The 13568-nt window shown below is 38.8% G+C and overlaps 1 protein-coding gene and 1 long non-coding RNA gene across 3 annotated transcripts in view; one reads left to right on the plus strand and one right to left on the minus strand.

Moving 5' to 3' along the window:
* Positions 1-13568, minus strand: part of dync2h1 (dynein cytoplasmic 2 heavy chain 1) — a 277874-nt gene that overhangs the window by 81344 nt on the left and 182962 nt on the right. For both annotated transcript variants that reach the window (NM_001423300.1, NM_001423299.1), the window contains 5 exon segments: positions 3114-3186; positions 3269-3400; positions 5502-5579; positions 5659-5709; positions 5881-5946. In NM_001423300.1, the coding sequence (NP_001410229.1) occupies positions 3114-3186; positions 3269-3400; positions 5502-5579; positions 5659-5709; positions 5881-5946 (400 nt within the window).
* The window catches only part of LOC147840719 (uncharacterized), a 5229-nt gene continuing 1907 nt past the window's right edge, over positions 10247-13568 (plus strand). The window contains exons 1-2 of the long non-coding RNA XR_015510071.1: positions 10247-10506; positions 11516-13568. The exon at positions 11516-13568 is cut by the window's right edge and continues 1907 nt beyond it. This is a non-coding gene — a long non-coding RNA (uncharacterized LOC147840719). The remainder of the gene's footprint in view (positions 10507-11515) is intronic.

The following is a 13568-nucleotide window of genomic DNA, read 5'->3' on the forward strand; positions in this document are numbered from 1 at the left end:
CAGCCATCCATCTGTTTAGATTTCTGTCTGTCTATCTATCCGTCTGTTTATCCACCCATCCATTTATCTGACTATCAATCCACCCATCTATCTGTCCATTTATCCATCTGTTGATCTATCCATCTGTCCATCCATTCAACTTTTCATTGATCCATCTGTCTATCCATCTATGCATCCATTTGTCTACCATTTATTCTACCCTTCCATCCATCCATACTTCTATCTAACCATATATCCAACATATTATCTATCCATCAGTCCATCCTATCAATGTTTCATCTATCCATCTGTCCATCCATCCAGCCATTGGTCCATCTATCCATCCATTCAACATTTCATTTATTCATCCATGCATCCATCCTAGTTTTCATCTAGCTATCTGTCTATCCATCCATCCATTTGTCTATTTGTCCAACCATTCAACCTTTCATCTATCCACCCATCTTTTCATCTATATATGTGTATCCATCCATTCATTTGTCTATCCAATCATCCATCCATCCATCCATCCAACCAACTTTTCATCTATCCATTTCTCCATGCTTCTAACCATCCATCCAACTTTTCATCTATCCATTTGTCTATCCTTCCATCCTCTGGTATATCTATCCATCTATCCATCCTATCATTGACCTATTTATTCATCCATCCATCCATCTATCCATCCATTCGTCTGTCTATCCGCCCGTCCGTCCACCCATGCAACTTTGTCTGTCCATCTATCTGTCTATCTATCTGTACATCCATCCAACTGTTCAAATTTCCATCTCCCCACCATCCATTCATCCATCTATCCATCTGTGTACCCATCCAACTTTTCATTTATCTATCCATCCATCCACCCACCCACCCATCCATCCATCAATCTAATCTATTTACCTATTCATCCATACATTTATCCATAAGTTCTTCTATCCATTCACCCATCCATCCATCCATCTACCAATTCATCCATTTATTTATCCAAAACTTCATCTACCTATTTATTCACACATTCATCCATCCGTCCATCCATCCATTAACCCATATACCACATTATACCACATTTATTCATGAGTTCATCTATCCATCCATCCATCCATCCACCAATTCTTCCATCCATTTATCCATAAGTTAATCTATCTATCTATTCACCCATCCATCCATCCATCCATCCATCCACCAATTCCTCCATCCCTTTTTCCATCCATCCATCCATCTACTAATTCATCTATCCACTTATCCATGAGTTCATCTATTCACCCATCCATTCATCTACCATTTCATCCACCCACTTATCCATGAGTTCATCTATTCACCCATTCATCCATCTACCAATTCATCCACCCATTTATCCATAAGTTGATCCACCTATTTATTCACAGATCCATCCATCCGTCCGTTCATCCATCCATTAATCCATGTACTCCATTTTTTCATGAGTTCATCTATCTATCTATCTATCTATCTATCTATCTATCTATCTATCTATCTATCTATCTATCTATCTATCTATCTATCTATCTATCTATCTATCTATCTATCTATCTATCTATCCATCCATCCATCCATCCATCCATTTATCCATCCATCCATCCAACCATCTATCCATCCATCCATCCATCCATCCATTCATCCACCAATTCTTCCATCCATTTATCCATAAGTTCATCTATCTATTCACCCATCCATCCATCCATCCATCCATCCATCCATCCATCCATCCATCCATCCATCTATCTATCTATCTATCTATCTATCTATCTATCTATCTATCTATCTATCTATCTATCTATCTATCTATCTATCTATCTATCTATCTATCTATCTATCCATCCATCCATCCATCCATCCATCCATCCATCCATCCATTTATCCATCCATCCATCCATCCATCCCTTTATCCATCCATCCATCCAACCATCTATCCATCCATCCATCCATCCATCCATCCATCCACCAATTCTTCCATCCATTTATCCATAAGTTCATCTATCTATTCACCCATCCATCCATCCATCCATCCATCCATCCATCCATCCATCCATTTATCCATTTACGAATTCATCCATCCACTTATAAGTTTATCTATTCAACCATCCATCCATCCATCCATCCATGCATCCATCTACCAATTCATACATCTATTTATCCAAAAGTTCATCTACCTATTAATTCACAATCCATCCATCCGTCCGCTCATCCATCCATTAATCCATTTACCCCATTTATTCATGAGTTCATCTATCTATCTATTCGCCCATCCATCCATCCATCCATCCATCCATCCATCCATCCATCCATCCATCCATCCATCCATCCATCCATTTACCAATCTATCTATATGTATTCACCCATCTATATACCTATCCATTTATCAATTCATACATCCAATTATCCATATGTCAATCTATCTATTCATCCATCCCTCCATTTATCAATTCATACCTCTATCCATCCATTTATTACAACCATCCGTTCATCCACCTACCCATCCAATTGTTAATCAATATAAACATCAGCATGTCTATTTAAATGAATATTGATATATTTATAGCACAGTTGTTAGCGGTTTTCTATCGTTGCACGCGTAGGTTTAATTAGCATGTAGCACTGTGGTCGTGTGAGCCGCGATATTTTATTTCTCTCTGTGCTGACAGTTTTATAAGGCTACTTGTGTTTTATGGCTTGTTGTTGTGTGCGTTTGTGTTGCAGGTAAAAGAGATGAATGTTGCGTTTGCTCAGGTTTTAATTGTGTCTCATTTCAAGTGGCCCCAGAGAGCATCAATCAGCACTAATTGTGTGTGTGTGTGTGTGTGTGTGCGCGCTTTCACACTTGGCTGATTTGAGAGTTATAATAAGCTGATGACTAAACCTAAATCAATAGCCCTGTATCGACCGCGCACACACACTCACATATACGCAGAGAGCTGTGCGTGAGGTATTTATAATATATCTGAAGGTTGAGTTCAGTGTGTGAATAATAATTAAACTCCAGAGGAAAGCTGGACACAAACTGATGACAGAGTGAGAGTCAGCCGTCAGATATATTATACATGCCTGACCCTGAGCTGTCCGTCCGTTCGTTGGTTCGTTTGTGTGTGTGTGTGTGTGTTGTCTTTCTTTGTACTCACCCAAAGCTTGTGATGCGAACACTGCCATGGCGCTCTGCAAGCGATCTGGTCGTAACGCCTGAACCACCAACATCTGAGCGATAGAAATAAAGAGTCAGCTATTACTCTGATTGGTTGATGCTAGAGATGTAACGGTCAGTTGATTGACAGCTCACCTGCTGAAATAGGGAGATCTTCTTGGCAACTGGAAGTGGGATTTCCTGTTCGCAGCAGGAACTGCGCAAGAACGTGAGCCACAGATCTGCGTCGCTCAGACAGAGAGACTGATACAGCACTGGAAATGTGCTCTGGAGAAACATCAACAAGACATCATAATAGAAAAGACCAAAAAGAGCAATGCTGATAGTCAAACGTCTGTCTGAGATAGTCTAGGGCCCTGATTAGTTTTGTGATTATGATTATTTTATATATATTTATTATACAACATTCATTTTTTTTAATACAGAAGATATTTTATTTGTGAAGGTTTAGTAACATTTTTGGTCTCTACAAGCATTTTGTTAAATTTAATAATAAATAATACATTTAATAACAAAACATTTAATTGTGCTCAGTTATTTTTTCTGGATTAATAATTAAATACAAATTTATAAAAAAAAATTCGGAACCAAATGTATACATTTATTTAATATTTTAAAATGTAATCATTGCATATAAATTAATCATTCATTTTATTTCTGTTAACGTTCATCATGAAAGAGTGTAACTCTTCAAATAAAATGCGTGATACTGCTTAAATGTAAAGCTAATAATTTGATAATTAATAATCTTTTGTTATTTTATGTACTTTAACATGCAAAATCAAGTGAAATCAGGATATTTAAACAGTTTAACAACTAATAAAATTAAAATAGGTGACATGGTGGCTCAGTGATCAGCACTGTCACCTCACAGCAAGAAGTCCCGGCTTGGTCAGTTGGCATTTCTGTGTGGAGTTTGTAGTTCTCCCCGTGTTGGCGTGGGTTACCTCCAGGTACTCCGATTTCCCCCACAGTCCGAACACATGCGCTATAGGGGAATTGCTGAACTAAAACAGGCGTAGTGTATGAGTGTGTGTAAATAAGTGTGTATGGAGGTTTCCCAGTACTGGGTTGCAGCTGAAAGGGCATCCGCTGTGTAAAAAAAAAAGGCTGGAATAGTTGGCGGTGGCAATCCGCTGTGGTGAGCCCTGATAAATAAAGGGACTAAGCTAAAGAAAAATCAAAGAAGGAATAAAAATAAACTAGCTCGACTTTTTATTACTTTTTATATATATATTTTTTACACATAGCTCGACTGTTTATATATATATATATAGCTCAACTTTTTAATTATATATATATATATATAGCTCGACTTTTTATTTATATATAAATATACACACACACACACACACACATACACACACACACATATATATATATATATATATATATATATATTTATATATATATATATATATATATATATATATATATATATATATATATATATATATATATATATATATATATATATATATATATATATATATATATAGTTGAAGTCAGAATTATTAGCCCCCTTCGATTTTTTTTCTTCTTTTTTAAATATTTTCCAAATGATGTTTAACACAGCAAGGACATTTTCACAGTGTGTCTGATAATATTTTTTCCTCTTTAGAACGTCTTATTTGTTTTATTTCGGCTAGAATAAAAGCGGTTTTGAATTTATTATTATCCATTTTAGGGACAAAATTATTAGCCCCTTTAAGCTATATTTTTTCTTGATAATCTACAGAACAAATCATCGTTATACAATAACTTGCCTAATTCAATTTATATATATATATATATATATATATATATATATATATATATATATATATATATATATATATATATAAAGTTGCGCTGTATACATGTAAATAAAAAGTTGCACTATATATGCATGTATGTGTGTGTGTGTATATATATATATATATATATATATATATATATATATATATATATATATATATATATATATAGAGCTCGACTTGCCACAGCGGAATGAACCGCCAACTATTCCAGAATATGTTTTACACACTGGATGCCCTTTCAGTTACAACTCAGTAATGGGAAGCACCCATCCAAACTCGTTCTCACACACACACACACACACACACACACAAACACACGCACATGCACACGCACGCACGCACGCACACACGCACACAACAGCCAATTTAGTTTCTTCAATTGACCTATAGCACTCAAAGAAATCCTACGAAACATGGGGAGAACATGCAAACTCCACACAGAAATGCCAACCTACCAAGCCGGGACTCAAACCAGTGACCTTCTTGCTGTGCTAATCAATGTTGCCCACAGTTTTTGTTTTGCATGTTATACTAAATTCAGCGATTAAGTCAAACTTTTCCACAATCACCTTGAGCAGAGCCACAGCCATCAGTCTCTCCTGATCAATCCAAGAAGGAAACTGTTCTCGCAGAGACTTCTGGGAATCCTGAAGAAACATAAAAAATTCATGCAAACAGCTGGAGAAGTGTGTTAATGCATAGAGAGAAGCAGAGAAAGAGCCATACCGTCTTCCGAACCATATCCCCAACAACGAGGCCAGTGAAAACATCCCATTCCTGCATTACAGAAGCACACAGACCCACACAGGTGATTTGGTTTTATTGTGCTCTCCCGACAGCTTTAATAACAGCACATTTGTCTTGTCGGAGGCGCTGCAGACCACCAGAAACACAAGCGCCATCGTTCATTCAGAATTGATTATGAGTGTATTTCTCAAACACACTTACGTTCTCCTGGAAGAGCTCTGGACTCATTCCCTTCACAAAGTGCAGAGCAAACATCAACTGATCGGCCTAAGAAACACACACAGATGCAGCACTTCAGATCAACATGCTTAAGATGAATCTCTTCTGAACTGACATCTTCTCATTTCCTAACTTTAAAAGGAAAAAAAACGTTTATAATATTTACAATCATGGCTGCAGGAGATTGGAAAAATCTAGCATTGAGATTGCTATTCTCCGATCTATATTGCAACATGAATAACATTTCACCAGATGACTTTAATATTTCTAGTTGGAATGAGTTGACAATTGTATATAGTATGGGGATGATTCTGTAGGGGAGTTAATCAAATAGATAATAATCCAATAAAAGAAAAGAACACACAATAAACAGTGTTTTATTTCGTTTTTGGAGGAGACTAACAGTATTCAGTAACAGAATTCATTTGTTCATTTTCATCCACTTTTCAGGGGCCGGGTCGCGAGGGTAGCAGTCTCAGAAGAGAACCCCAGATTTCCCTCTCCCCAGACACTTCCCCCAGCTCTTCTAGGGGATCCTGAGGTGTTCCCAGGCCAGCCGAGAGACATAGTCAATCCAGCGTGTCCTGGGTCTTCCCTGAGGCCTTTTCCCGGTGGGACATGCCTGGAACACCTCCATAGGTAAGCGTCTAGAAAGCATTCGAAACAGATGCCCGAGCCACCTCAGCTGACTTCTCTGGATGTGGAGGAGCAGCGGCTCTACTCCAGGTGACAGAGCTCCTCACCCTATCTATAAGAGAGCATCCTGCCACCCGGCGAAGGAAACTCGTTTCGGCTGGTTGTATCTTGTCCTTTCTCTCATGATCCATAGCTCATGACCATTCATTCAGTCATTTTCTTGTCGGCTTAGTCCCTTTATTAATCCGGGGTCGCCACAGCGGAATGAACCGCCAACTTATCCAGCAAGTTTTTACGCAGCGGATGCCCTTCCAGCCGCAACCCATCTCTGGGAAACATCCACACACACACTCACACACTACGGACAATTTAGCCTACCCAATTCACCTGTACTGCATGTGTTTGGACTGTGGGGGAAACCGGAGCACCCGGAGAAAACCCACACAAAGGCAGGGACAACATGCAAACTCCACACAGAAACACCAACTGAGCCAAGGTTCGAACCAGCGACCTTCTTGCTTTGAGGTGACAGCACTACCTACTGCGCCACTGCCTCGCCCCAGCTCATGACCGTATGATTTAGAAATAAATAATTATTAAATTTAAGTGGCACGGTGGTTCAGTGGTCAGCACTGTGGCCTCACAGCGAGAAGGTCACTGGTTCAAGTCCCAGCTGAGTCAGTTGGCGTTTCTGTGTGGAGTTTGCATGTTCTCCCCATGTTGGCATTGGTTTCCTCCGGGTGCTCCTGTTTCCCCCACAGTCCAAACACATGCTCTGTAGGTGAATTGGAAGAACTAAATAGTTTCCCAGCACTGGGTTGGCGCTTCATTCCGCTGTGGCTAAGAACAATTAATGAATGAATTATTAAATGTACAAACGGTACACTTTCTTAGGTCTGAACAGTTCCTCATACAGTCACAGGCCTCAAAAAATGATCAATTATAATCCAGACTCAACATCGCATATCATACTATGTGATGAATGCAAATGATTACATTGAGATATTAATGTTGAAATCATATATCATGCAGGCCTATTTGGAATTCATCAAAAAATCAAACAAATAAAAAAAACAAGACCCGCATACTTAAGAAAAGAATATGTAGCATTAAGGAATTTGTGGTACCTATAACTTCCTTTGTAAGAAAAAAAACTTGAAGTTTCTCAAAGGCTGTTTCTCAATATGCGTTCTTCAGCGGTCTCGCGTCCTTGTGTTCTCGTGAAACGTCATCATCAGCTGCCTAAGTTCAGTTCCATTACTCAAGACCGCAAGTACGGAGGACGCGTGAAACTTCCCGGATGTGTTCTTGATATCGAGGACGCAACGATGCAGACTTGAGCACCGAACTCGCTCTGGAAGTCCCAGAAGTCATTGCGACTGGAGGTGGGAAGCGCAGCATTTTATTTAGATTTATTATTAAAGTTCAGAGATATCACTTATTTACCTCAGGAGTTTCCCTAAATGAAACGGTGAACGTAAACATTACCATGGACATCTTAATAAAGGAATAAACACATTAAGGGTGTTTGTTTGCTGAAATTCGTATTAAAATCTGTTTTATTTATATTGTGCAACATATATTTATAATGTTTTTATTCAAAGTATATATTTAGAAAAGGGGAAAAGCAATAAATCGTTGTATGAATGCTTTAATGTTTAAATAATTTACAATTTAAAACACGTGAAGGTCATGTGACCATCAGGAAGAACGCAGCATCTCAACTCTCAAAGGACGCGTTCTCTGCCCTCGCGGTCTCCTGAGTTCGTTCTTCCGAGGACACCTGGCAAAACCGGTCTCCACAAGAACACAAGTCCGTTCTCTGCGTTCTTGGAATTGAGAAACAGCCAAGGTCTGTGTGAACCAGAAGTTGCTGCAGGCTATTATTTCACTTGGATGGAGGGGCGTGGCCAAGCATATTTCACCAAAACCTTCAAACTGACATCAACATTCCAGAAACAAATAGTCAGATTTAGATTAAAGATTGGCAAAACAAACAGCTTTTTTTCCGGATTAAACTGCACAGATTTGTACATCATACTCGTTTATTTGTCTATATATATCATTTTTTTGCGGTATATATATATATATATATATATATATATATATATATATATATATATATATATATATATATATATATATATATATATATATACTGTTACGAACCGCACAGTTTTGCTGCGTGTATGTTCTTTCTGTCTCTCTCTTTCTCTCTCTCTCTCTCTCTCTGTACCGGCCCTGTCATTTTCTCAGGTACCGCCTACTTTGGAGCACTATTGGCTGACAGGACTGCCAATCCTAATCAACCGTGTGACGATGACTTCTCTCTCTGCCAATCGCGTTCATTGCAGAGCCCTTTAAAAACGGAAGCGGCAACGGGGAGAAATCAGCTGTTGTTGTTTTGGCGTGTTGTCTGTTTGGTGGTGTCCGTGTGCGTTGTCGCTGTTACTGATGTGTGCTTTGATTGAGATCTATTGATGTTGACTTTGAGTGAGTAACTGATGACTTTGAGTGAGATTTGTTTGAGAGTTCTGACGTGTGTTGCTACATCTATAGCCCGCTAATGCTCCATTCAAAACCTTCTGTGATTTGACAAGGGAGATCTGGAACAACATAGTAAGTCACGTGACATACATATTTGCACGCAGGATTATTGATGTATAGACACACTAGTTAGCGAAGTGCGCTAATTTTGTATTTTTATTTATTAGTTAGAGTAAGTTCAGGGCGCTTTGCGCTGAAGACTTTTCTTTTCATATTGTTATTTTCTTATTTAGTGGATTGGGGAGGAGATTAAGGGAATGTTTTTGTTATATTTATTTCTTTGATTTCCATGCGCAAACTTCAGTTCCCCCTCCTATTTGTCTTGGTTCTTTTCAAATTTATCTTATGGTTTGTAAATATTGTAAATAATGTGGGAGCAATAAATCTTTTGCGGTGCTAATTTGTTGTTTGGTGTTTTCTTTTGCCATTTTTCAACATCAGTTTATACTTTGGTCATCTTTATGTTACTCCTTTTAATACCCTAGACAAATTGCCATCAAGGATCGTAACATGAAATGGGGCCTCGTCCCGGATATTTATCTGAGACATTAAATAAGATCAATTAAGGTAAGATAAAATAAATCATCTGGAATAAATTGAATTCATCAAGAAAATAATTTTTGAAAAGTAATTTTTGAAATTAATATTTCTTAAATTTATCAGATGATAATCTTTGAAAAAATGACCAAAGAAAAGCTGTGTTGATGGCAACAGAAATTGCTGTATAGTAGTTGACATTTAGGTAAGTTGCAGAAGTAGCAGTTTGCAGCACTTTTTGAGCACGCGACACTTTAATTTAAAATGTTCAGTTTAGAGGAATTTGTTAAGAGTCCTTCATTGGAGCTGCTTGACGTTTGTCGGAAACAAGACTTGTTTTTGATTGCTGATCATTTTAAACTGGTAGTTAACAGACAGGATCGTAAAGCTGAAATTAAGCAAAAGTTAACAGAGCAGTTGGTTGAGCTTAATGTTCTTATCACGCCAAATATTGAAATGGATGAGACGGCTGATCATGCAAGCCTTGGTGATGAGGTGGTGACTTCTTTAGATATGGGAGATCAGAACGTGTGTAGTGGCAGTACAGATGCAGAAGCAGGGGTGGAGGCCGCTGTTGATACTAATGTTGGTTTGCCACCGTTTGAACCGTTCTCCCCATTCTCCATAGGTTCACGAGATGATGCGCGACTGAAAGTTCGCATGGCACGTCTTTATTATGATGCGCAAGAGCACACCCGTCGGGCTGAAATTGACTTGCGTTTGCAGATACGCAGACTCGAAATCGAGGCTGATACGCAGGTGAGACTGCGCCAGCTCGAGTTGGACGCTTCAAAGAAGGCTGTGGAGGCTATTAAGCCAGTTCCAGCTTCTTCCTCTTCTTCTTCAAATGTATCTCCGGTGTCGACTTCATCCACTTCAAGTTTTGACGTGAGTAAGCACATTGCGCTTGTTCCACAATTTAGAGAATCTGAAGTTGATTCTTATTTTAATGCGTTTGAACGCATTGCGACTTCATTGCACTGGCCACCTGAGTTCTGGTCTTTGTTACTGCAATGTAAACTTGTAGGCAAAGCTTTGGAAGTTTATTCTACTTTATCACTTGAAGAGAGTTTAAAGTATGATTCAGTTAAATCAGCAATACTTCGTGCATACGAATTAGTTCCCGAAGCTTATAGACAGAAGTTTAGGACGCATAGGAAAACTTCTAATCAAACTTTTGTGGAGTTTGCTAGAGAAAAGGGCACGCTTTTTGATAAATGGTGTGTAGCTAGTGATGTGGCAGATTTTAAATCACTGCGTGAGCTTGTTCTTTTAGAGGAGTTCAAGAATTGTTTGCCTGAGAAAGTGGTAGTTTATCTTAACGAACAAAAGGTAAATTCATTGTCACATGCCGCTGTTCTCTCTGATGAATTCATTTTAACTCACAAGAACGTATTTGTTCACTCACGTGTGGAGAATGCACCTGCCGTTCCAATTTTATCTAACACACAGTTTGTGCGCTCGAAAAATAATGCACCAAGAGTTGGCGATGAACGTAACTGTTACTATTGCCATGTAAAAGGTCATGTAATAGTTGACTGCCCCCGACTTAAACGAAAACAACAATCACAAGCTAAACCTGTAGGTTTTGTAAAGACTTTTAATCAGAGTGTGGCTGAAATCTCAAAAGATAAGGTAGAGGAGACGTTCCGTCCTTTTATTCTTAAGGGGTTAATTTCTCTGACTGGTCGTGATGAGGATCAAAAGGAAATCACAATGCTTCGTGATACAGGCTCGATGCAAAGTTTTATTGTTGAAAGTGCGATCAAATTTTCTGATGAGACGTCATGTCATTCTAGTGTAGTAGTGCAAGGAATTGAAATGGGATGTGTAAAGAGACCTTTGCATAATCTGCATTTAAAAAGTGATCTATGTTCTGGACTTGTCCGTGTTGCAGTTTGTTCTTCACTGCCTATGAAAGGGGTAGATTTTATCCTGGGCAATGATTTAGCCAGAGGAAAAGTCATGCCGTTATTAGAAGTTCTAGATGAACCGACAGAATGCACGTCTGATGAGGTGGGTGAAGCCTATCCTCATGTTTTTCCTGTGTGCGCTGTCACTCGTGCGCAGTCGCGTAAAGAGATTGAATTGAATGACTCTTTCTTTCCTTCTGTTGTAAACGGAGAGGAAAATTTGAACTTTGAGAAAAAGAAACCAGAAAAGGTGAGGATTTTGCATGATGTAACTGACAAGAATTCATTGCTTTTAAAGATCACACGAGAAAAATTGATCACTGCACAGAAAGAAGACAAAACATTGACTACACTTTTTAATGCTGCAATTTCACATGATTTGGCCAAGACAAAACAAAGCGCTTACATTTTAGACAACGACTTGTTAATGCGTAAGTGGTGTTCGTCACCTGACAAGGCAGAATTAGATGCTTTTTATCAGATTGTTGTTCCTGCCCCATATCGCCCACATGTGTTATGCTTGGCACATGATCATCCACTTTCGGGTCATCTGGGTGTAAGGAAAACTTACAATCGGATTTTAAAACACTTTTTCTGGCCTGGATTAAAAAGTGATGTAACTCGTTATTGCCGTTCTTGCCATGTTTGTCAAATTGCGGGAAAACCAAATCAGGTTGTTCCACCTGCACCGTTAAAACCCATACCTGTTCTTGGCGATCCATTCGAACATGTCCTTATTGACTGTGTAGGTCCGTTTAAAAAGTCCAAAAGTGGTAATCAATTTCTGCTCACAGTGATGTGTTTAGCCACTCGATTTTCTGAAGCAATTCCTTTGAGAAAAGTCACTGCACCTGTTGTTGTTAAGGCATTAGTTAAGTTTTTCTCGACTTTTGGTTTGCCTAAAATAGTGCAAAGTGACCAGGGCACTAATTTTATGTCCAAGCTGTTCAAACAGGTCATGCAAAATTTAGGAATCACACATCGCACCTCCAGCGCTTACCATCCCGAAAGCCAAGGAGCTCTGGAGCGTTTTCACCAAACTTTGAAGTCGATGTTGAGGAAATATTGCATGCAGACTGGTAATGAGTGGGATGAAGGTATTCCAATGCTGATGTTCGCGATTAGAGAGAGTGTTCAGGAGTCACTCGGCTTTAGCCCAGCTGAGTTGGTCTATGGATACCAATTGCGCGGACCTTTGAAGGTTCTAAAAGATCAAATTCTGGAAACTGACAATTCAAAAACGAATGTTTTAGAGTACGTAACAAAGTTTCGAGCAAGGTTGCAGACCGCTTGTTCAATTGCTAGAGATTCACTTGCCCGTGCGCAAAAAGAAATGAAACGAACATTTGACAAAAAGGCAGTTGCGCGTTCTTTTAAGCCTGGTGACGCAGTTCTTGTTTTTATGCCTATACCTGGTTCTTCACTGTCAGCTAAATTTTTCGGACCGTACGAAGTGAAAGAAAAATTGAGCGAGACTAATTATGTGATCTGTACACCCGACCGAAGACGAAAAACCCGCACTTGTCATGTGAATATGCTTAAACTTTATCATTCGAGGGCACAGGATGATGCTGAGAAAATGACGGATAATGCTGTTATTTCTGTTGTTGCTGTGACAGAAAATCCTGTTGATGCTGATGAAGATGGGCTTATGTTTCCAAGTATTTCTCAGTCTACCGTGAGTTTGTCTAATTCTGAGATTTTAAAAGATCTTGATTCACATTTTAAAAACTTGACTGTTGATCAGAAACGCGATCTTGTGACATTAATTTCTGAATTTAAGTGTCTGTTTAATGATGTGCCAACACTCACAAATGTCATTCAACATGACATTGATGTCAAAGATGCTCGTCCAGTCCGACAGCACGCTTACAGAGTAAATTCTGTGAAACGTTCAGTTATGCAACAAGAGGTTGACTATTTGCTGGATAATGGTCTTGCTAAGCCTAGTTCTAGTCCATGGAGTTCTCCATGTATTTTAGTGCCAAAATCTGATGGTTCTTTTAGATTCTGCACAGATTTTAGAAAAGTGAATGC

Source organism: Danio rerio, chromosome 15, assembly GCF_052040795.2.
Source record: "Danio rerio strain M-AB ecotype USA chromosome 15, GRCz13ab, whole genome shotgun sequence".
Taxonomy (NCBI): domain Eukaryota; kingdom Metazoa; phylum Chordata; class Actinopteri; order Cypriniformes; family Danionidae; genus Danio; species Danio rerio.